Here is a 22,530-nt window from a genome sequence, read left to right as displayed (position 1 = left end):
AGGAGAATGAAAAATAAGGTCAAGCAAAGCCAAAATGTGACGTCCTCATGTGAGGACACTGGGTCTCGGGAAGATATTGAGAACTGGTGTTGAATAAATAAAGTGACTGTGTGGATAAATGAAGTCCCAAATCATTGAACAGACTTTACTGATGCTGTGTGTGAACAAACTGAAGGTTGACATATAAATACACACGTTTGAAAAAAGTCTTTTCTTCTCGTCTTCGTTCCAGGGGATCAGACAAACCTGATGGAGAAAACGTGACACTGATTTGAGATTATAACTGAGGCACTTTTCCTCCTGTAACTTTCCTTACTGAAACAGCGTCACCACAGTCCTGGATGCCACTCATTTATTTCTCAGCTTCATTTCCTATCTATAGTATTTAGTATCATTTTTTGTTTATGCTCATTTTGATGCAGATAATAATTTGTGCCCTCAGAATTCCCTCAAGTTTAATTTGTTATTGAATCATTTAGTAGTTTGGAGCAAAAATGGCCACTAGATGTCGCCAGCAGACGCATGATTTATTCCTTAATTTGAGCTCTTATTTTACAGTTCTAACTTTAATTGTAAACATTTATAATGTGTATACATGACAGTATTAAAAGAGGAAAATGTCCCCAGCAGACAGCACTTTGCAGAGACACTAGAAATCCAGAACATTAAACCACCACTGGGATATTTGAACTGTGTTACTGGGGATTTTGGGGGAAGTCTCATTTCAGCAGTTGCACAAAGTTCCATCAATCAGAGCAACCTCAAACCAGAAGTTGTGGCATTTCCCTTTCAAAGTAGAACAGGGTGATGAGTGGTAGAAAAATGAATCAAGTCACTTGATAATCAGCTCTTTTTTTCATTTTACATCCACTTGAACCCCTCTATTTTTCACTTCTCACACATTTCATCACTCCCATTACTAATATTTCATAACTTCCAGTTTGTTGAATCACGTCTTGCTCCTTCACACACTCTTCCAGTTTGTTGAATCACGTCTTGCTCCTTCACACACTTTCCTTAAATGACACTTTTGTGTTGTGTGATGATTGATGAATGTAAGGTGGGGAAAATGATGAAATATGGTTTTGTTTTCATCATGTTACGATTGCTTTAATCAAACCAGATTTACAATGAATCAAATAACTTGATAATTCCTCTCTTTATTTTGTTGTTTTCATCACCTCCATTTTGATCAATCAGTTTTTGTCACGTCCACTCCTCATAACGTGCTGCAGAGCAGTAAAAAGAAACTCAAGGTTAAAGGTCAAGAACAAAATAAAAGCAGGTGAAAGTATTTTTTAAATGTTATCCTTGACCTCCTCTGTTCAGGGATGTAGCACCACATATTGGATCCTTTGCATAAGCAGTCTGTGTGGGCCCCGCACCTTTCCCCTCTTGATCCATCTCTCTCTCACACACCTTTTGAATACTTTTCTTATTAAGTCAGTTTGCTTTCTTTCCCTTTCCTTTCTTCCTTTCTTCCTTACTTCCTTTCTCTTGCTTGGGGAAAGACCATAGACTGTCTATAATAATGGATGGAGCTACTGTGATGTCACCTTTGGGTTTTGTGGACTCAAGTTCAGCATTTCAGCCGTGGCCATCTTGGTTTCTGGAGCCAGAAGTGACCATATTTGGAGGAGAGGGTGGAGCTGTATGGAGTTAGATTTGTGTCTTTATTACATGCGAGAAAATAAATGATATGAGAGAAGAAAAAAATGTTTGAGAGAAAAAAATATTTGAGAGAAAAAGTTTTCACACTGATCGCAAAAAATAATAATATTTGAGACTAAAAAAAGCTTTGAGATTTAAAAAATGATTTCGAAAAAAAAACAACTGTCTCTCAAAAAACTTTTTCTTACTTTTTCTTACTTACTGGTCGATTCACTGTCATAGATGCGCTGCATTATTTGGGAGCGGATATGCATATGTTAACGTTATGCATGGAATGTTGGAAGACAAAAGAACCGTAGTAAAGTAACGTTAATGCGTTAATGGGATAACCTGGTTTACGGTAGGCTAGCTAGCTAGATGTAAAGTTAATGCTAGCTGGCTAGTGCAGTTAATAACACAATCTCAGTAAAATAACGTTAGGTGAGAAAAGCGATTCATTATAGGAATGATTTTGATAACCAACTTGCTCAGCTAGCTACCCATCGAGTTCTGTGTGTCACCATCTTACCTTAATAATAATAATAATAATACATTTTATTTAAAAGCGCCTTTCTCAACACTCAAGGACACTTTACAGAGCATTAAAAACACAATTAAAGTCATAATTAAAACAAATAAAACAACAGACAAGAGTGACAACAACAGACAAGAGTGACACCTTGGAGTCTCCGCTCCCAAATAACGCAGTGCATCTGTGACAGTGAATCGACCATGATGGATGAATGATTCAGTTGAATTCAACTCCCAAGACGATCCTCATCCAGCTGTCAATTCGATTGAGATGGGCCAATAGGAACGTGGCCCCGCCCATGACATTATTTTCACAGAGAAAGCAAAATCCTGACACGAGAGCAAAGACTTTTGAGAGAACAAAGGTTTTGAGAGATGGAAGATAAATGTTTTGAGAGAAACTTTTTTTTTTTGAGAGAGAGAGAAAATGTTTTCACACTGATAGCAAAAACATAATATTTGAGAGTAAACGTTTTTTTTCTCGGAAATCATTTTTTAAATCTCAAATTATTATTTTTTTATATTCTATGACAAATTACTTTCTCTCAAAACTTTTTTTAGTCTCAAATATTATTATTTTTTGCTATCAGTGTGAAAACTTTTTCTCTCAAATATTATTTTTTCTCTCAAACATTTTTTTTCTCTCATATTTATTTTCTCACATGTAATAAAGACACAAATCTAACTCCATAGCGCCTCGCAGACAATCTGTCACTCAAAGCGGCCCCGCCCATAACCCTCTGAAACCTGAGCAAACTGGCTTTATTTCTTTTAACAACGCGTGAAAAAGGCAACTAAAGAAGAAATGACCCAAACATTTATTGAACGTTAAAAACAAGAAAATATGAAAAATGAAACAATCTGCAAAGAGCGCTTAAAAATTATAATAATACTGTAACATCATTTTAAAATGTAATAATCATAACAATAATTATAAGTGTAGAATTTCCTGAGCTGTAAAAAAATAAACCTAATTTTGTTTTTACTTTTTTTTTGTCATTGAAAAATCTTCTCACCAAGTTTCTCATTGTCTTTTTTTCATGTTTCCTCACCACTGAGCTCAGGGTTCAAAGGGTTAAATATGTGTAACTTTGGGCCTTAAAAAATGTTATCTTAAAATTCACCCCGTGTACAGTTGTCACGAGTGTAGAAATTAGCTATAGAGACCAAAACTGTTTTTGTAGCAGGCTGTAAACATGTTTACTAAACATTATTACTTGGGGCAAATTAAAAAAAACAAAAAACTATATCATTACGTCTAAACATATACATGAATGAAAATGATGATAAATCTTGCAATTAGCCTGTAGATGTTTTTCCAGTTGTGCTTATTTAAATGTTGGTGCTCATCGTCCTCCTTTTATTTTGAAATCCCTGACCGGAACCTGTATTGTTTCCTGTTTTCAGTTTAACAGCTGATGGTGAATATAAAACAGAAACCTTTTTATATTCACCTGTACAAACATGTCACAAACTAAAGTGCAGAACCAAATAATCTGGTGCATTCAGGTCCTGTGGGGATTCAGAGCTGCACCAAGTGACTCATTTGAATCAGCTGTTTAAATGTATTTATCATCAAAATACATCTTTTACTCAAAATGACTTTCTGAATTGAATCTGTTTTCTCTCAAACATAACTTAAAGACTTTCATCTGCTAATAGTTTAATTGTTGGAGTTTCATTACCTTTACAGCAGTGATTAAATTCTGTGTCTCATATTTACTGTTTTAGAATTATTGTAAACAATCATGAGTTTGATGAAACTTCATTACGGGACAGTTTAGAAAACTGTGGAGCCGTCTCCAAACCCTCTGATTCTTAGAAGAGTTTACCTCCTAAAAGATGAAGTGATCAGTGTTTTTAAATGAGAAATGAGCTCTGTTGGAAACAAGTGTTAAACACACAGTATCTCTGTCAAACTGCTCCTCTTCCTGGAATGACTCAGAGCTTGATGAGCCCTCCCTCCTCTTCCTGCTCTCACACACACAGCCAGCTCCACTCTGTCCACAAATTTCCTTGTTCCCTCCCCTTCAGATCTACAAATACAAGATGGGTGTAACCAACACTGGTGATGTGAGAGAGCTGACAGACTCCATTCACTGCATGTTGGTTAGATCAGAGCTCAAACTAGTTGTTGACACTGAGAGGTGAAATGGCGCAGAAAGGAGTTGAGCTGGACCGAGAAACCTTCTCTTGTTCCATCTGTCTGGATCTACTGAAGGATCCGGGGACTCTTCCCTGTGGACACAGCTACTGCATCAACTGTATTCAAAGCTTCTGGGATGGAGAGGATGAGAAGAGAATCTACAGCTGCCCTCAGTGTAGGCAGAGCTTCACACCGAGGCCTGTCCTGATGAAAAACACCATGTTAGCAGATTTAGTGGAGGAACTGAAGAAGACTGGACTCCAAGCTGCTCCTGCTGATCACTGCTATGCTGGAGCTGAAGATGTGGCCTGTGATGTCTGCACTGGGAGGAAACTGAAAGCCTTCAAGTCCTGTCTGCAGTGTGTGGCCTCTTACTGTGAGAAACACCTCCAGCCTCATCGTGACTCGGCTCCATTACAGAAACACAAGCTGGTGGAGCCCTCCAAGAAGCTGCAGGAGAACATCTGCTCTCGTCATGATGAGGTGATGAAGATGTTCTGCCGCACTGATCAGCAGTGTATCTGTTATCTCTGCTCTGTGGATGAACATAAAGGCCACGACACAGTGTCAGCTGCAGCAGAAAGGACTGAGAGGCAGAGAGAGCTGGAGGGGAGTCGACAAAACATCCAGCAGAGAATCCAGGACACAGAGAAAGATGTGAAGCTGCTCCAACAGGAGGTGGAGGCTATCAGTCGCTCTGCTGATAAAGCAGTGGAGCACAGTGAGAAGATCTTCACTGAGCTGATCCGTCTCATGGAGAAAAGACGCTCTGATGTGAAGCAGCAGCTCAGATGGCAGCAGGAAACTGAAGTGAGTCGAGTCAAAGAGCTTCAGGAGAAGCTGGAGCAGGAGATCACTGAGCTGAAGAGGAAAGACGCTGAGCTGGAGCAGCTCTCACACACAGAGGATCACACCCTGTTTCTACAAAGCTACCCCTCACTGTCAGCACTCAGTGAACCCACACACTCATCCAGCATCAACATCATTCCTCGCCGCTACTTTGAGGACATGACAGCGGCTGTGTCAGGAGTCAGAGATAAACTACAGGACGCTCTGAGGGAGACAAACGTCTCACTGACAGGGACTGAAGTGAATGTTTCACTGCCACAACCAGAGCCCAAGACCAGAGCTGAGTTTGTCAGATATTCACATCAAATCACTCTAGATCCAAACACAGCACACACACTGCTGTTACTATCTGAGGGGAACAGGAAAGTGGCAGTAATGAGACAACAACAGTCTTATTCTGATCACCCAGACAGATTCAGTGACTGGTGTCAGGTCCTGAGTAGAGAGAGTCTGACTGGACGTTGTTACTGGGAGGTGGAGTGGAGCGGGGAGGGAGTTTCTGTAGCAGTCGCATACAAGAATATCAGCAGAGCAGGGGGCTGGATTGAATGTGGATTTGGACGAAATGACAAATCTTGGGCGTTATACTGTTACAATGAGGGTTATGACTTTTTGTACAACAAAGTCCAAACTCCTGTCTCAGGTCCTCGGTCCTCCAGAGTAGGAGTGTACCTGGATCACAGTGCAGGTATTCTGTCCTTCTACAGCGTCTCTGAAACCATGACTCTCCTCCACAGAGTCCAGACCACATTCACTCAGCCTCTCTATGCTGGACTTGGTTATCCTGGATTATTCCTTATTTATTCTGGATCCACTGCAGAGTTGTGTGAACTGAAATAGTCAGAAGTCATTTAAGGGTTAAACTCTGTCTTTAGTCTCCATGTTTGTTGCTGACAGCTGATTGTTGTGGCGTTTCTTCACTGCACTGAGATCAGCTGTCAGTCAAACATTGTGGGCGGGACTTTGACATCTTCTCCTGAGTTGTTGTGTAAATGTTTGACTAAATATCATTGCTACGTTTTTGTATGTTTTTTTGATTAATTTTATTACCCTGTGTCGTTTTCATGTCATATTTTGTATGTTTTCTGTCTTTGTCTCAATATCACATGTTGTAAGTGCTGATTTCTCATTTGTCAAATAATATAATAAATAAGGTAAAGGCAGACATATTAATAACTGCAGCAACAAATGATGATTTAAGAAGTATTTTTATTTTATCTTCAGTTTTAAAGGAAAATTTGATATTCATGTGACGACTTTAACAATAATTAAATAAATTTTTGAGCTTGACAGTTTTGTTTTTTTTACCCACAATTTAAAATCAATAAATGCACAAGGGGGGAAACTGAACTGAGGCTTCATTCGAAAGCAGGAAACAAAGTTCAAAGTGCTGCTGGTCGTCCTGGAATTAGCTCTCCCTCCTCTTCCTGCTCTCACACAACTAAATACATTGTTATACGAGTGTTTTGATTAATTTTAATCACATTTATGAGTTATTGGCTTTATCTGTATTTTCTGTGGCTAATAAAAAAGTTCCTGGGATTTTTTTCAGTGATGTATTGCTTCTTTTCTGCCGTTATGTTTCTTCTGCGATGCTTTATTTTATCCCACAGACTTAAGTTTAGTAAATCTCTTTTTGTTGTTTTGTAGAACAGGATTTGTGCTGCAGTATTACACTGTAGTATTTGTCCTGTTTAATAAGTTGTTTGCCGTCTGAAGCTGTGAATAAATGCAGGTTTGTTTCAGGCTGATTTAGTGAAATTGAAATGTTTTCCCAGTGAACACCAACCAGGATTTCAACATTGTTTTCTGTTTGAAAATTGTTTGATATTGGGTCTGAATGTCTCAGACCTCTTTTCAACCAGCTAAAATGTGGTTACAACTTCAACATGTCAAATTACAAACTTGTTAAATTACTTTGATCATTTGTTCAGTTTTAAGTCAAAGACAGACGATACTGATGAGTGTGTAGGGTATTTCTCCAAAGCCACATTGCACTGGTGGGTGAAATGTGGCTTACAAGGTGTGATTTCAGTGTATTTAATGTTAAATATAAAATGTCATAAATATGGAACTGTATGATCTGTGATCTGCTAGCAAGAAGCTTTCNAAAATGTCATAAATATGGAACTGTATGATCTGTGATCTGCTAGCAAGAAGCTTTCAGGACATTTTCAGTTTCAGATCTGTACATTTACATCACTGTGTACTGCTGCAATGCGCATGTGCAAATGTGACACCCATGAATGTGTGGTCACATTCCGGGACACCCCAGGGGTTTGATTGCATTTAATGTTAGTTTATTTTCGAGTCAAGTCAGTGAGGAGAAAAACGTGGAACACACACACACAGAGTTTTTATCATTATATAGTAAGATATCGTAACCAAACACTGGACGAACCAGATAAGGTCACTCAGTGATGTTTCAGGGAGTGGTTGCGTGTCTGTGTAACTCTTGTTTTTGAATTTGCCTGCGTTTGAATAAATACAACAGAGTTGTCAGTTCCCAGCAATGTGAGTGTTTTCCTACATTCAGGCTAGAAGAGAAAATTGTACATTTGTGGGCTCTATTTATGTGGCAGCACAACGACTAGTGCTCTGACAATCCGCATGACCGTGAGGATCCGTGAGGCTATGTGTGATGTAAAGTTCATATGACTGCACATGCGTATGATATAAAATGGATTGCTTTGAAAAAAACTTGTGTGCATGTGTAGGACTGTAAGTGCACAACTGCATCTACACACATTTTTGGCTTTTTTTTTAATTTTTATTAATCTTAGATCCAGTTAGAGGCAGGGATTTGATTAGCTATTGGTGCTAAAGATGATGTTTTTTTAAATCTGCTGCTAAAACTGACACATTATGAGGGGGAAAGGTAAAAACAGAATAAAAAATAGATTTGAGACAATTTCATGATTTTCATGAAGGCCTGAAATTTGTAAAATAGATTATAGGACTTGTTAAAGAGCTGCAGACAGTCCACAGAAGAACACACGTTGACACACTGCTGCTGTAAAACTTTTTGACTGTGGTTGCCCAAGTTGTGCAGTGACTTAAGACATGAGGCAAGTGTGCGTGCACAAACACACATTGGTCAAATATCCTTTATTTACCATTTCTGTCTCCACTACTCATATTTATTTTAAATGCATTACAGTATCTTGCAGTTTCTTACATTGCTGAATCAGAGACATCTTTTAAATCGCTTCCTAAAGCAGCCTTTTATTAGTTTTAGCAAACTGCTTATTTTATATACGTCTCATTTTATTATTTTTATTGTTTTTATCTCATGTTTTCAACAGTTTTGTATTCTTTAATTTTTTATTTCTTTATCTGTTTGATTTGCTGTACCTCAGTGCAATCTACAGGGCAGTTAGTTGTCAACTTTGCTTATCTGCTTCAGTGACTGTATTTTATCTTTATTTTATTTTTTGTTCTTTGTATTTTTCCTAAAATTGCCTCATTTTATTTGCTTGAATTCTGTATTGTTTTAAATCTGGGATTAACCGTGTAAAGCACTTTGTAACTTAGTTTTAAAAAAGGGCTTTATAAATAAAATGTATTATTTATTATTATGATATTTCTGGTTTTAAAATTCAAACTTTCAAACATACATTGACCAATAACAACACAACAGAGTGGCACCACACAAAGATAATATGAAGCTTTCATCCTTTATTCTTTAAGTCCTCAAAAAGAGCTCGTATCTCCAAAAGTCAGCTACATAAAAAAAAACAAATGCAAATAAAAAAAGCAAAATATCAAGTACTAACAAAATGAAAATAATAATAAAGAAAAATGCCTGTATGAACAAAATATTGACAAAATTGTGCCAAACTTAAAATTTCCATACAAAAATACAAACTGAGGTCTGTGACCTCTGACCAGGCAGCAGATAGCACATCATAGTTTATGATAATGGGGGGGCACCGGGAATGGTCAAACAGTTTTCACATGTGGCCACTTGAGCATTAAGAGCTGAAAAAGCTTTATACAACAAAATCCCGTCCCTTTAGAAAACTTGCTATCCACAACAATCAGCCACACTATTGAAAATGATTTGTTCAAAAATGTTTATCATGACATATATGTTCAATAAGGTTAATATAAAGTCTAACATGGTTCTCAACAGATTACGTCTTTAAAAAGTTGTTGCTCCAAAAGCAGGCTACATACAAAGGAAAACAATGCATATTAGAAATACAGTCACAGTATGGAATATCTAAAACAAAAAAAACCTGTGTGGACAAAATATTGTATTGTGAAAATGGTGTAAACTTCAAATCTACATTTAATACAACAACAAATACAAAGTAGGACTAGGCACACAGCCAATCATAGTTTAGGATAACGGGGTGGTACCTGGGGTGGCCATGGTTTCAGATACTGCCCTTCATGGATGCATCCCTGTTACATTTACAGCAAATTATGTTGTTTCAATCAATCACATTTTCACACAAGAACAGGAGATAATGATCCCGTTGTTTCATTTTTTACCCTTATCTGTTCAATAACAATGAACAATTTGTAATAACAGAAAAATACAGAATTATTGAGAGATCAGTGTCTCTCAGCTGGGATTTGGGTAATTCTGCAACAAACAAAAAGTAAACAAAAAGTGGATAAAATGGTTAAAAAATAAAATGACACAAAAAGAATCTAAAAACATATTCATATATGCATCAAGAGCTGCAGGCTAGCTATTTAAGTCTGCAATCTGTCTTCTACATTAATGGCTCTCAACTGGAATTTTGGAGCTCTGGGGATCCTTGATCTCTTCGTCTTCAAAAAACAAACAAACAAAAAAAGAGCAATGGGTTCACTGTTAACGACTGTATTACATTAATAGTGCTTGGAGATAAATCAGTAGGAGACAGTTCGATGAATTTGCAGCAAAACAACAAAAATAGATTAAAAAAAAATGTAAATGACATTAAAAGATCTAAAAACATAAATACAGCTAGAGCTGCAGGATTGGAATTTAACCCTGCAGTCTGTCTTGCATATCATTTGCCTGTGCTTTTATGAGGTGTACTTAAAATTCCCTCACAATGAGGCACTAGATGCCACACCTGTTTTTCCTTTCTGTCCAATTCATGGGTCAGCACTTATGTTGCATTTGTTTGTCCTACAAAATAACAATGCTCAGCTACAGTATTATAATATTTGCACTTACAGATAAATGAATAGGTGAATATGCTATGCTATATGCTATCTGCAGGAGTTAACAAAAAATCCTTAGAAAAATGATTACAAATGTTTTTAAAAGAATAAATGTGATAAAAGGAATATAAAAACATATATACATATATAGCTTGAGCCCCAGGATTAATTTAACCCCACAATCTGTTTTACATATAATTTGCTTGTGTGTTTTTATGAGGTGTGGTTGAAATTCCATTACAGTGAGTCACTAGATGCCACACCACTTTTTTCACTGTACAGCTCGTTTCTCAATGCTTGTTTCACATGTCTGTAAAAATCACCTACCCATGGTTTTATACTGGATGTCATAAGCAAGGGGTCCATCCACAGTAAAATCAAGGTAGAAAGAAACCTTGTCTGTGCTGAAACCACTTCTTATACCAGCAGTGAGAGCTGGACAAACAGGGATTTTCAGTTTTCCATCCAGTTTGGGTTTAGAAACAAGCCTTGAGTCTCAGTTGGGCAACAGTGCTCCTTTTCGAGTTTCGAAATGCTCTTAACGTCTTCGACAGGTTTGTCCAAATGCAGAAGAATCCTTGTGAATGTATCTGCATGTTTCTCTTCAAGAAATAATCTTCTTTCTTCAATATCCATTTTCAATTTGAAAATTTGACTTGTGTCCTCTGGTGTGTTGCAAAAACGAGCTGCATACTGTTTAAAATGACCACAGACAGTCAGTTCCTTCAGTTTTCAAACTGTGGAGAACCTGTTTGTGTTCTTTGATTATCTCCGCATATCTGTTATTGATCCCATTGTCCTCATACACACTGGTGATTGTTTTGTTTTTTCTCAGTGCTTGTGTTGCATGTGTTTGTACAGTCAACTACCCTAGTTTTCATACTGGATGTCATAAGCAAGGGGTCCATTAACAGCAAAACCGAGGTAGAAAGAAACCTTTTCTGTGCTGAAACCACTTCTTATACCAGCAATAAGAGCTGGACGCACAGGGATCTTCAGTTTTCCATAATTGGCAAACACCTCTCCTTGCTCAATGGTTCCACTGACTCGTTGAAGACGGTGAATAATTGCTTTTTCTTTAAATATATCTCCGTTCCGCCAGTGTTGTGCCAAGATTTCACGGCGCATCTCTTTAAAGTTCTCATCTAGTTGGGGTTTAGAAACAAGCCTCTTGAGTCCCTCTTCTTTCCCCAAAAAGAAGTGGGCAACAGTGCTCCTGTTTCGAAACCATGAAGTCAGGCGCTTGTGATATGAGTTTCGAATTGCTCTCACATATACCCCGATTTCAGTGTTTTCTTGAGTAGGACTTGGCCAGAATAAGAGCAAAGCCAGGTAGTATGGGTCGGGGAAGGGAAACCCAAGTCCTACATCTTGCAGAGTTTTCGAAAGTAGAGCAGAGAGGTGGTTACTACTCTTGACATGTTTAGATCTTGGTTTCAGAATGTAAAGAACTATGTTTGACAAAATGTAATTGATTGTTTCTTTTGTCTTTTGTTTTTTGTTGATAAAGTTTTTTTGTAAGAATGCATAGCATTCTGTGATGTTCTCAATCTCTTCAGCGGGTTTGTACAAATGCTGAAGAATTCCTGCAAATGTATCTGCATTTTTCTCTTCAAGAAACATTTTTCGTTCTTCAATATCCATTTTCAAATCAAGATTAGGATTGTTTTGTCGTTCTTTTTTTTTTTCCTCTGGTGCAGTGCAAAAAAGATTTACGTAGTCTTTAAAATGACTACAGACGGTCTGATGATTCTTTGAATCAAAATCTGAATTGTTCCCTTTTATATATGTGAAGTAACAGTCAAAAAGTTCAAACATTTCCTTTACTTCAGTTTTCAAACTGAGGAGAAACTGCTTGTGTTCTTTGATGATCTCCACATATCTATTGTTGATCTCATTGTCCTCCTTATACACGCTGGTGATTGGGATTGTTTTTTCCAGAAAACTCTGCAAGTACTTCTTCTTCATCGGATCACTTTGCTCAAAGAACGGCAATCTGCTCAAAATCTCAAGGACAAGGAAGGCAATTTCCAGCACACCCACATAGCCAAAAACATTATATGACTTTCTGGGATAGTCATCTGACTCATCATCAGCAGCCTCCATCTCAGGTTCATCCTCTGCATTTGCCAGCTCTTGAGCTCTTCTAAATGCTGTGATGGCATTTTCTGCTATTTTAATGTTTGTGCTTAGGTCTTCTGGATTGCATGATGTCTCCTGCTTTTCTTTGTGGTTGTTAGATTTTAAATTGCTTTTGTGAATCTGCCCAATTGTGTCAAATGTGTATGGGTTTTCCTTAATGTTCTTGGCCTTTTCTGCCCATTTCAGAGCCTCTGGGAAGTCACGCTCATTGATGCACAAATATCTTGCCAGTGCCTGTGGAATAGATGCACTTGTCACAAACCTGGATGATGCTTTCACAAAGATTTCTTGGACAGTTTGTCTCCCTTGCTGGTTGTGGATTTTGCCTATGAGAGGAGAAAATGGCTCTCTCTCATCTCTCTCACCTTTTTTGCGCTGCCTTTCAATCAACATTCGTTGAATTGATAGCATGAATCTGTGTTTGACAACTCCAACACTGAAGAACAGATCACAGTGAAGAATCTCTACAGTGATATCGCTTACTTTCAAATAGCAGCTTCTCTCAAACTCATCAAGACATGCAGATGCTATGGAGTGATGAAGGATTCGGATTCCTTTGTATCCTCCCCAGTCTTCAACTGTGTCTATGATGAGAAAGTTTGAATATGGCTTCATTCTGTCCAGTATACTGTCCTCTTGCCAGCGAATCATTTTCATCCCCAAAAAATCTTCACAAAGAGAGAGAGAAATTTCAGATCCTGCCACGTAGGTGTTCAGTAATGCCAGGAAGGCAAACAGCCGGGCCTCCTTTTTGCTGAAATCAAAGTTCACCAGTGTGTTACGAGCAAGATCATTGATGTATTTTTCTTCAAAATTGCGCTTCATGATCATGAAGCTGTAAAAGTTTTTAGGGTTTTCATGGGTTTCTTCAAGCTCTTTGAGTTTCTTTTCAAAGTCCTTCTGTTCTTCTTGTGTCAATGAAGCAGTTATGTATTGAGCTTGTGATGGATTGTGCTGTCTGTATTGGTCCTTTGGGCTATGGGAACGAACACAGTTAAGGATGATGACTTTGCAGTTTGGTGCATCATCTATATTTATATTTAAGCTGTCCTCTAATGCAGCTTTATGTATGCAGTTCACAAGATCATGAGGATTCCCAGTTTCCTTTGAGTCATCGATTAACAGCAAAACTGGAGATGGTCTCTCACTTTCAAGTTTCATGAGCCTTTGAACTTGAATGGCAACTTCTGTCTTTGGTAGTGTGTTGTCTTTCAGCACAGCGCATCTGAACTCATGACGGAGATCCCACATCACGTGCATTGCTAACGTGGTGCCACCACAGCCTGGATGGTGAAACAGATTGAGCAGAGCACACATGTTTTTTGAGTCTCTCAACTGAGACCTGATCATCTTCTTCACATTTTCATACTTGTCCCGCTTGACAAATGGCTTGTCTTTGTCTTTGTCACAGAAGTAGAAGTTCCACCATTTGACTTTGCCTCCTCTGTAGAACTCCTCCTCAACTTTGATCCTGAAATCATGAAACTCTTGACTGTTTTCATCATAAATGTTTTCACACTGATTCAGACACAAAATGTCCAGAGCGGGCATGAAATCTTCGTCCTTCTGTTTCAGGACAACAGCACTGGAACCAGAGGAGGGAAGCAGCCTTCCAATTGACTGATTGAATGGTCCCAGTGCCATTATGGTTCCATTGACTTCGCTAAGGGTCAGAGCGTATATGGATCGTGGGTCGATATCAGACTCACACTTTTCTTGTATCAGTTCCCTCCATTTCTCATACGAGTGCTGAGATTCACAAATTGTGATGATGCCTTCCTCTTCAGTGTATTTTATGAAAGACTTGTAGGTGTCAAAGATTGGGTCTTTCTCAGTATCCACAGGTGAAAGCAGAAGGAATATGATGAGACTTCTTCCATGAAGAAGAACTTCAGGGTTGCAAATGAATGAAACCAATTGGTCTACAACTCCACAAGCTTTCCTCAGCCAGTTCCTATAGTCTAACTCCTTGTTTGAGTCACTGTCAAGATCATGTCTGCCATTGCAGAAGACCCAGCTGGTCTGTTTGCAGAGGTTCAGGTTCTTGATTACTGACTCAGTCTGTCCTTGATATTGTGATGGAGTGTGAAGATTGGCCACTCTTGACTCTCTGTAGGAATGACACAGTCCACCTGGAGCAATGGAGTTGGGGTCAAAGTCTAACACACAGAACAGTTTTAGCTTATTCAAGAACTGTAGATACTGCACTTGTTCTGGACTGCTCTTGTTTACTACAACAACAAATCTGTCATAGCTATCCAGTGAGTTCCCACCACAAGTTAATAAATTCTTTAGTTTGTCACCCTGGTTAGCTTCTTTCTTCAAAACATGTTCTGACAGACTCCGCTGCTCCAGTTGGCCTGTATGAACAGTAAAATAAAGGCATTATTAAGTTTAAAAACACACAGGAAAGTGAACTATGGTGATCTCCACCAGGTGGCCACTCCAGCTTACTGCAGCCACTCTATTGCGCCTCGTCTATTTTTGAGCCGCGACACATTGCACAATGCAGATTGAGTTGTCCAGCTATCAGGTATGTATTATATGTGAAACATAGGTAGGATGTAATTATGAGGCCAAAATGTATCCAGAAACAAAGAGTAAGGCTTGTTGTTGTTAGCTGAACCAGTTTGCGGAAAACTTGTGGAGTGAGGAATCAGAAGTCAATGACAGTATAAAACAGTCATTAAAACAGGTGACGGGGGCGCCCAGCAGCTCTCCCTCTTATCCTTTCACACTTAATACTGTCCTATCAATTAAAGGCGAAAAGAGCAAAAAAAAATCTTAAAAAATGAATAAAACAAGTGACAAAATAGTAACGCAAATAATCAGCAAAATACAAACTACAAAAAAACCCCTATTTGTTTCATGCAACTTAACAGTTTGAATAGTATTATAATGGTTGTCTTACCCATGTTCTTTTCCAGCTCACAGATGAGTTGAAGCTGATTGATTTCATTTAGAACATCTTTTGTGACTCGTAAAGCATCTTTGCTTCTGAAGTGCTCAACTATTAATGTAGCTGTGTCCATGGTGTCAATCTTTTCCAGTTTACACAGAGGAATAGGTGTATGCTTGGATTTTGAGTATTCTCGTAAGCAGAAATGGAAATGTTTCAGATCATGTTGTGAAAGGTTGGCTAGGGTCTTCTGAATCTCCAGTTTAATCTTGGATGCGTCTTGTAGGACTGTAGTCTGCAGGAAGAAACAGAAGTAAACTTTACTAATCACAGTCAATATTAAGTAAAAATCCTGAAAGCTTTTTGTTGCATATCAAAATGCTCCATTAACAAGCTGGATACAATAATGTATACTATGAAAAATAGAACAACATTGGAAATTTTACTTTAGAAACCTCTTTTCTCCTGGCCCCCAAGTCTCGAGGCCTTGGCTGCTGAATTTCCTCCTTCTCTGAAGCTTTCTTGGATGGTCGCTGAGTCTTTTCTTGTTCATTTTCCACCATATTGTCTGTTTTTGATTCAATATTGTCACGTGACTCTGGTTGTTCGGATGCCGTGGCCTGCGCCAGACTCAGCTTAGGTTGAGTGGGATTTGGAGCTTCTGTTTGGTCTGTGCTGGTGTGAAGGATGGGTTGCAGTGTCGGCTCTGGTTTGTTTTTCAGCTGACGGAGTTCTGACAGAATTCTTACAGCAGGACCGCTTTTCACTTCCAGGTCCAGTAAATCCTGCTTCGTGAAGCAAACAAGGCAATCTCCAGACACATCTTCCTCTTGGAATCGTACTGCATATTTGTTGTATATTTTAACATGCTGCAGTAACCACTGGGCCACTTGCTCCTTTGTCCAGTTTTCCACATATGCTGGGAACTGCGACTCATGTTGTGATCCTTTTTTCAGATTTCCTAGATAGGATGTGATTTTTACTGCAGGACCGTGTTTTATTCCCAAGTCCAAGATGTCTTCCTTTTTAAATTCATCTAAACTTGATCCTGACACTTCTTCTTCAACGAATCTGTCTGCATCTGTCTGATGAACTTTGACCTCTGTGATCAGCCAGTGGTGGACATCTTCCTCAGTCCAATTTTCAATGGAACAAGGAGGCTTTGCCGTAGTCATTTTGGATCAACTGAAAATGAAACAGTCAAAGATTAAAATAATGGAAGGAACAGTAAGAAAAAATATTGCCCTCACAAAAGAAGATGTTAGACAGGGATGTCAATGGTTAACCATTAATTGGTGAACCGCTGAAAATATTTTTTGACCAGTTACATGCGCTGGTCCACAAGTTAATTTTACTACTCTTCAGTCTACTACACTGCACAGCCGGCTGCGGTGGGTGCTAGCTAGCGTAAGCGCTGTTGCTCAATCTGCCATTATTGCTAATAACGCTATTTGTGTAAACCTGTAGACCAGACATCCCCAACCACCGGGCCGGGGCCCAGTACTGGTCCGTGAGGCATTTGTTACCGGGCCGCACAGAAAGAACAAATAATTTATATAATTTGCACTGTATTGATTATCAGAGGGCGGCACGGTGGTGTGGTGGTTAGCACTCTCGCCTCACAGCAAGAGGGTTGCCGGTTCGATCCCGGGCGTGGGAGCCCTTCTGTGCGGAGTTTGCATGTTCTCCCCGTGTCAGCGTGGGTTCTCTCCGGGCACTCCGGCTTCCTCCCACAGTCCAAAGACATGCAGATTGGGGACTAGGTTAATTGATAACTCTAAATTGTCCGTAGGTGTGAATGTGAGCGTGAATGGTTGTTTGTCTCTATGTGTCAGCCCTGCGATAGTCTGGCGACCTGTCCAGGGTGTACCCTGCCTCTCGCCCGATGTCAGCTGGGATAGGCTCCAGCCCCCCCGCGACCCTCAAGAGGATGAAGCGGTTAGAAGAAGATGAAGATGATTATCAGAGTCTGAAAGACGTTTTATTTTGAAAAACGACCGGATTCTCTCCGACTTAACTTTCGCCTGTGCCTCTTGACACGTCAATACGCTTGTCTCTGTCACGTGATACGATGTATCACGTATAACGTATCAGATACATTACCCAAAAAATAATCCCATAAACTAGCAAAAATGAGTAAAAAACAAACGTCTTTGGAGAGCTTCTTTGCAATGGGGAAAAGGCCAACTGAGGAGCCAGAAGAGGAGCCTACGACCTCCAAGAAAAATAGAGCTTCTTTTAACAGACAATACCAGGAGTCCTACTTAAAATACGGGTTTATCGCAACAGGTGACTCTCGCGCGCCAAGTCCGCTCTGCATAGTATGTGGCGACAAGCTGGCAAACGAGGCAATGAAGCCTTCAAAACTGCTTCGGCACATGGAGATTAAGCACCCTGGATTAAAAGATAAGCCTTTGGAGTTTTTTTGAAAGAAAAAAACATGAGCAAGAAGGACAGAAGCAATTACTGAGGGCCACCACATCAACAAATGTGAGTGCACTGAGAGCATCATACTTAGTGGCTAACCGTATTGCTAAGGCTAAGAAACCTTTCACGATTGGAGAAGAACTGATCATGCCTGCCGCCGAGGATATTTGCCGTGAACTTTTAGGAGAGGCTGCAGTTAAAAAGGTAGCACAGGTGCCTCTTTCGGCTAGCACCGTCACCAGGCGCATTGGGGACATAGCGGAGGAGATTGAGGCATAATTGTTGGAGAGGATTAAAAAGTCACCGTGGTACGCAATCCAGGTTGATGAGTCTACTGATATTGACAACAAGGCAATACTACTTGTTTATGTGCGATATCTTTATCAGGAGGTTGTGCATGAGGATATGTTATGTGTACTGTTGTTGCCAACCAACACCACAGCCGCAGAACTATTAAAGTCTCTGAATGATTATATATCAGGAAAACTGAATTGGTCCTTTTGTGTCGACGTGTGCACGGACGGAGTTGCTGCTATGACTGGACGGCTGTCTGGTTTAACTACTCAGATTAAGGAGGTTGCACCTGAATGTGAGTCCACGCACTGTTTCATTCACAGAAAAATGCTGGCTAGCCAAAAAATGTCACCTGAACTTCACAGTGTATTGAATGATGTCGTTAAAGTTATTAACCTCATCAAAGCACATGTGCTGCTGTTCGAGCAGCTTTGTGAGGAGATGGATGCAGAGCACAAACGCCTTCTCTTACACACAGAAATAAGATGGCTATCCAGAGGAAGATCACTGGCCAGAGTGTTTGAGTTACGAGAGCCGCTGCAGAAATTTCTCTCGGAAAAAACTTGCCACTGGCGGCTCATTTCAGTGACAAGGAATGGGTCACCAAACTCGCTTACTTGTGCGACATATTCAGTCTGCTCAACAAACTGAATCTGTCACTTCAGGGGAAAATGACAACTGTGTTCAAGTTGGCAGATAAAGTAGCTGCATTCAAAGCCAAACTGGAATTGTGGGGATGGCGAGTGGACAGAGTGATATTTGACATGTTTCAAACATTAGCAGGGATTTTGGAGGACACCTCACCTGGGCCAGCATTCTCCCAGCTGGTGCGCAACCACCTGTCTTAGCTTTTACAAGAGTTTGAGCGCTACTTCCCAACCACAAAAGACCTACGAATTGCAAAGGAATGGATCCACGACCCGTTTGTGAACAAACCGGGCGAATCGAGCATGTCTGTGCAACAAGAGGATCAGCTGCTGGAGATCGCAAATGACAGTGACCTTAAATGTACGTTTGAGACAACAACTCTGCTGATGTTCTGGATGAAAATCAAGCCAGAATATCCTGAAATCACCACAAGAGCACCGAAAACCCTGCTACCATTTCCAACATCCTATCTGTGTGAAGTGGGCTTTTCTGCAGTGACAGCAACCAAGACAAAATTACGGAGCAGACTGGACTTAAGGAACACACTGCGGGTGCCATTGTCTCCCATCACCCCTAGATGGGACCATCTCGTTGCAGAGGAACAAGCCCAGGGCTCCCACTGATTCAGCGTTATGGTGAGTTGTATTGTTCATGCACTTAACATTCATTTTTATGCCGGTCGTGTTGTTTTCCATTATTCCATATTTTTGCTGTATTTATCTGCCACACCTTGAAGGCCGGTCCGTGAAAATAATGCCAACATTAAACCGGTCTGTGGTGCAAAAAAGGTTGGGGTCCCCTGCTGTAGACTGTATATAAAGATGGATGACATGACAGCTCCCCAGACTTGAAGCTGAAACATCTCGATCACCCCCTGATGGGTGGCTGCAGTATAGCTTATAAAGCCCTCCATGTTAGTGTATGGAACATGGTCCAAACTTAAAACTCAAAGTACATGTCAAATTCATTTTTCCCAAAGATGATTTCTGTCATTTAAAATAGTTTTTATCACGCTGCTGTTTCACGTGTTCATTTTTCTGATACGTTTGGTTTCAATTAGTTATTTAATGCTATAAAACGGGAACATTATAACATGATTGACGACCGTATTAGCCAGTCGGTGAGCTCACATTCAGTGATGCTGCTCATGGTTGGTCAGAGTGGTGTATGGGTGGGAAATTTGAGACTGTGGGGATCACTGCTGAACAGACTCTGGCTCCAAATGATATCACAGAGCAAGATGGCAGCGACTGTATCTGGGATACATTAGCTTCACTTCTGTACCGTGGGGGTTAGTGGAGACGTGTCGTCTATTTTTATATACAGTCTATGGTGGAAACACTGTGCCCACCCTCCGCTCACCCCACAACTTGCCCTGGTGAGTAAGTGGCTCAATTTTGAGTCGTAAAACCCCTTTAGCATTGTTAACTGTGTTGTTAGCTGTGTCAGCACAACTAGTGGTGCTAACAAAGTAAACAAAGCTAAAATGGTTTTGTGGTGCAAAATGGAGCCACTTACTCACCAGGGCAACCTAGAGGGAGTCCGAATGGTGGGCACAGTGTTTCCACAGCGACAAGGTCTGCCACTGAGACAGAGTTAACCGCTGTTATGACCATATGTGCAGCTAGCTAGCTAATGTTAGCTTCCCTCTGACCCAGGGTGACAGTGCATAATGGCAGGGTTGCCAACTCTCATGCATCTGGCATGACTGTAAGTCTTTCACCATCAATGTCACACTCTCACGCCCATTTAAGAAATCTCACTCCACCGTTGCCGAGTCCTTTTTTTTTTTTTTTTTCATCCAGCCCATTGTGTGGCTTGACCGGACCGCATATAGAAAGCATATTTAGGTCTCGTGGGGCTACGCTGAACCTCATGCTACTTCGTCCTTCCCCTAGTCTCCTACAAATTTTCTTGTTTTTTCTATAGACAGCATTCCATGACCTAAGACAACAGAGCTATGGATTGAATAACGCCTTCTACAGCCATCTAGTGGACAAATGTGGGAACAGCATATAATTTTACATGAATTGGTTAATGCTGAGTTATGGCATGACCTTAGTATATAGAATTGCACACAATGCATACACTGGGTTGTTTGAAATGAAAACTCCAGGTAATTAACTGCTCATGTTTCTCCCGGGGCACACAGATGCTAAACATTTACCATGTTTTATGACCGAGTCTCGAAAAGCCACATAAAACATGATAAATCAACAGGGTTCCCACAGGTCCTTGAAATCCTTGAAAGTTTGTGAATTTAAAAAAAATTACGGTCCTGGAAAGGTTTTGAAAATATGCATAAATGTACACAGGTCATTGAAAGTCCTTGAATGTATCTATTTCTGTATGAAATTACATGAAAATAGGATTTCGCCGTGTGAACTTTCAAAATGTTCTCACGGGAGGAGCCACGCCACATGTGCATAACTCTTTTAAGGAAAAAAGAACAAAAAAAAACATGTGCCGCCGTGTCCACGTATGTTCATGACCACGCACACACAAGCAGATATTACGTCACCAGTCAAAATCTCACACCTAACAGCATTTTCAGTGCCTGTTAAAGATCCCAGACTTAACTCTAGTAATATTTTTAGTGGAGCAGTGAAAAAACTTTGTTGAGAAGTACATTACAAAACATCTCACCACTGAGCACTAACATAGTCACACTTTTCAGCTAGTCAAGCACTCTCAGGCACTGAATGCAAATGCATGATCTGGCATTGATTCAGGTCATTTGGTCACGTGAGGAGAAGCACTCTTTCTCAGAGCTAGTCGTCTCAATGTCAATGGAAATGAGTGCTTGAGGGACAGGAAACGCCTTTTAATGTGTATTTGAAAGCTGTAAGTGTGTCAACTGGTACTGCTTGTTTGTCAGACAGTATGAATTGTCATGATGACTAATTCTTCAGCTTTCTCATGAGTAAACCCTCGAATGTGTCACTCCATGTCTGAGCCTCTCTAATTGTTCTGTTTATAAGAAGACAATTTATGCCATTTTTGTAGTTAAAAGAAAAAGTCGATTATTTTAAATTCCCTCTCTTGTCGGCGATTTTAATGTCCCCTCGTGGTTTTAATGTATGTGTTAAATTCTTATAAGATATCATTACAAAGTAGGTCTTGTAGTATCTTCTAATGACACAGGCCGACATATTTGCATTCTTTTTTCTTTCTGCAGTGTGAGCTTGTCAGCCAACATCCATTCTGACAGTCAGGGTGAGGTAAGGACACTGCTCTTGCGTTTTTATAATCATGTATAGAGTTGTCTACATCTGAATAGCTTTAAAACACTGTTTCATTTACTCTGCTGCACCCCGTGTGATTCACTCTACCTAAATCTCTCTGACAAATACATGCAGCCATTTCCTGCCAAAAGCTTTTGGCATAGAAATTATAACCAACAGGGCAGTGCTGAAATTTTGTACAAATGTTTACCACAACAGCTGACACATATTGTTATAAATCAGAATTTGAGATTAAGAGGACGTCATTATTTAGCTTTTACAAAAGTCTTTTAAAGCATGAGCAGCCAGTGATTTCTCACCTTCTGAAGTCTGTGTAAGCCTCATCAGACTGGATATCAGCTGCTGGCCATCTGTCTTGAAACATGGTGTGGTGTTAGTCTGAACAAAAATTTAACTGCACAGTCATCTACATACTGGAAATTTTGCTGAGATGAATACTGCACTGCGCAACAGAAGTTTTATGTTCTGTGCCATTATACCCGTGTGATCGCCAACACGTCATCCTGAAAGTTCAGCCCATCCCTGTTGCATCA

General features: G+C 39.8%; 2 protein-coding genes across 3 annotated transcripts; one reads left to right on the top strand and one right to left on the bottom strand.

Annotated features, from left to right (window-relative positions):
* Positions 1-3,518: 3,518 nt before the first annotated feature.
* On the top strand, positions 3,519-6,466 carry LOC126396781 (tripartite motif-containing protein 16-like). Its single transcript, XM_050055081.1, has one exon. The coding sequence runs from the start codon at positions 4,334-4,336 to the stop codon at positions 6,014-6,016; it is 1,683 nt and encodes a 560-aa protein (XP_049911038.1). The 5' UTR covers positions 3,519-4,333; the 3' UTR covers positions 6,017-6,466.
* Positions 6,467-8,834: 2,368 nt separating this feature from the next.
* On the bottom strand, positions 8,835-22,433 carry LOC126396193 (sterile alpha motif domain-containing protein 9). Of its 2 annotated transcripts, none has more exons than XM_050054064.1 (4): positions 22,297-22,433; positions 15,830-16,568; positions 15,396-15,678; positions 8,835-14,844 (listed from the first exon to the last, which is right to left on the bottom strand). In XM_050054064.1, the coding sequence occupies exons 2-4, from the start codon at positions 16,556-16,558 to the stop codon at positions 11,213-11,215; spliced, it is 4,644 nt and encodes a 1,547-aa protein (XP_049910021.1). In that variant the 5' UTR covers positions 16,559-16,568; positions 22,297-22,433; the 3' UTR covers positions 8,835-11,212. The 2 variants fall into 2 exon arrangements, with proteins under 2 accessions (XP_049910021.1, XP_049910022.1); XM_050054065.1 differs by having other exon boundaries at positions 15,839-16,568.
* Positions 22,434-22,530: the final 97 nt, after the last annotated feature.

The sequence above is a fragment of the Epinephelus moara genome, chromosome 10, assembly GCF_006386435.1.
Source record: "Epinephelus moara isolate mb chromosome 10, YSFRI_EMoa_1.0, whole genome shotgun sequence".
NCBI lineage: Eukaryota > Metazoa > Chordata > Actinopteri > Perciformes > Serranidae > Epinephelus > Epinephelus moara.
The sequence above is the reverse complement of the archived record's forward strand: the minus strand, read 5'-3'. Positions and strand labels throughout refer to the sequence as shown.

Coding starts and splice junctions, on each gene's coding strand:
- LOC126396781 (XM_050055081.1), top strand. CDS start 4,334: ATGGCGCAGAAAGGAGTTGAGCTGGACCGAGAAACCTTCTCTTGTTCC.
- LOC126396193 (XM_050054064.1), bottom strand. CDS start 16,558: ATGACTACGGCAAAGCCTCCTTGTTCCATTGAAAATTGGACTGAGGAA. Junction 15,679..15,829: donor GGAGAAAAGAGGTTTCTAAA/GTAAAATTTCCA, acceptor TTCTTCCTGCAG/ACTACAGTCCTACAAGACGC. Junction 14,845..15,395: donor TGAGCTGGAAAAGAACATGG/GTAAGACAACCA, acceptor CTGTTCATACAG/GCCAACTGGAGCAGCGGAGT.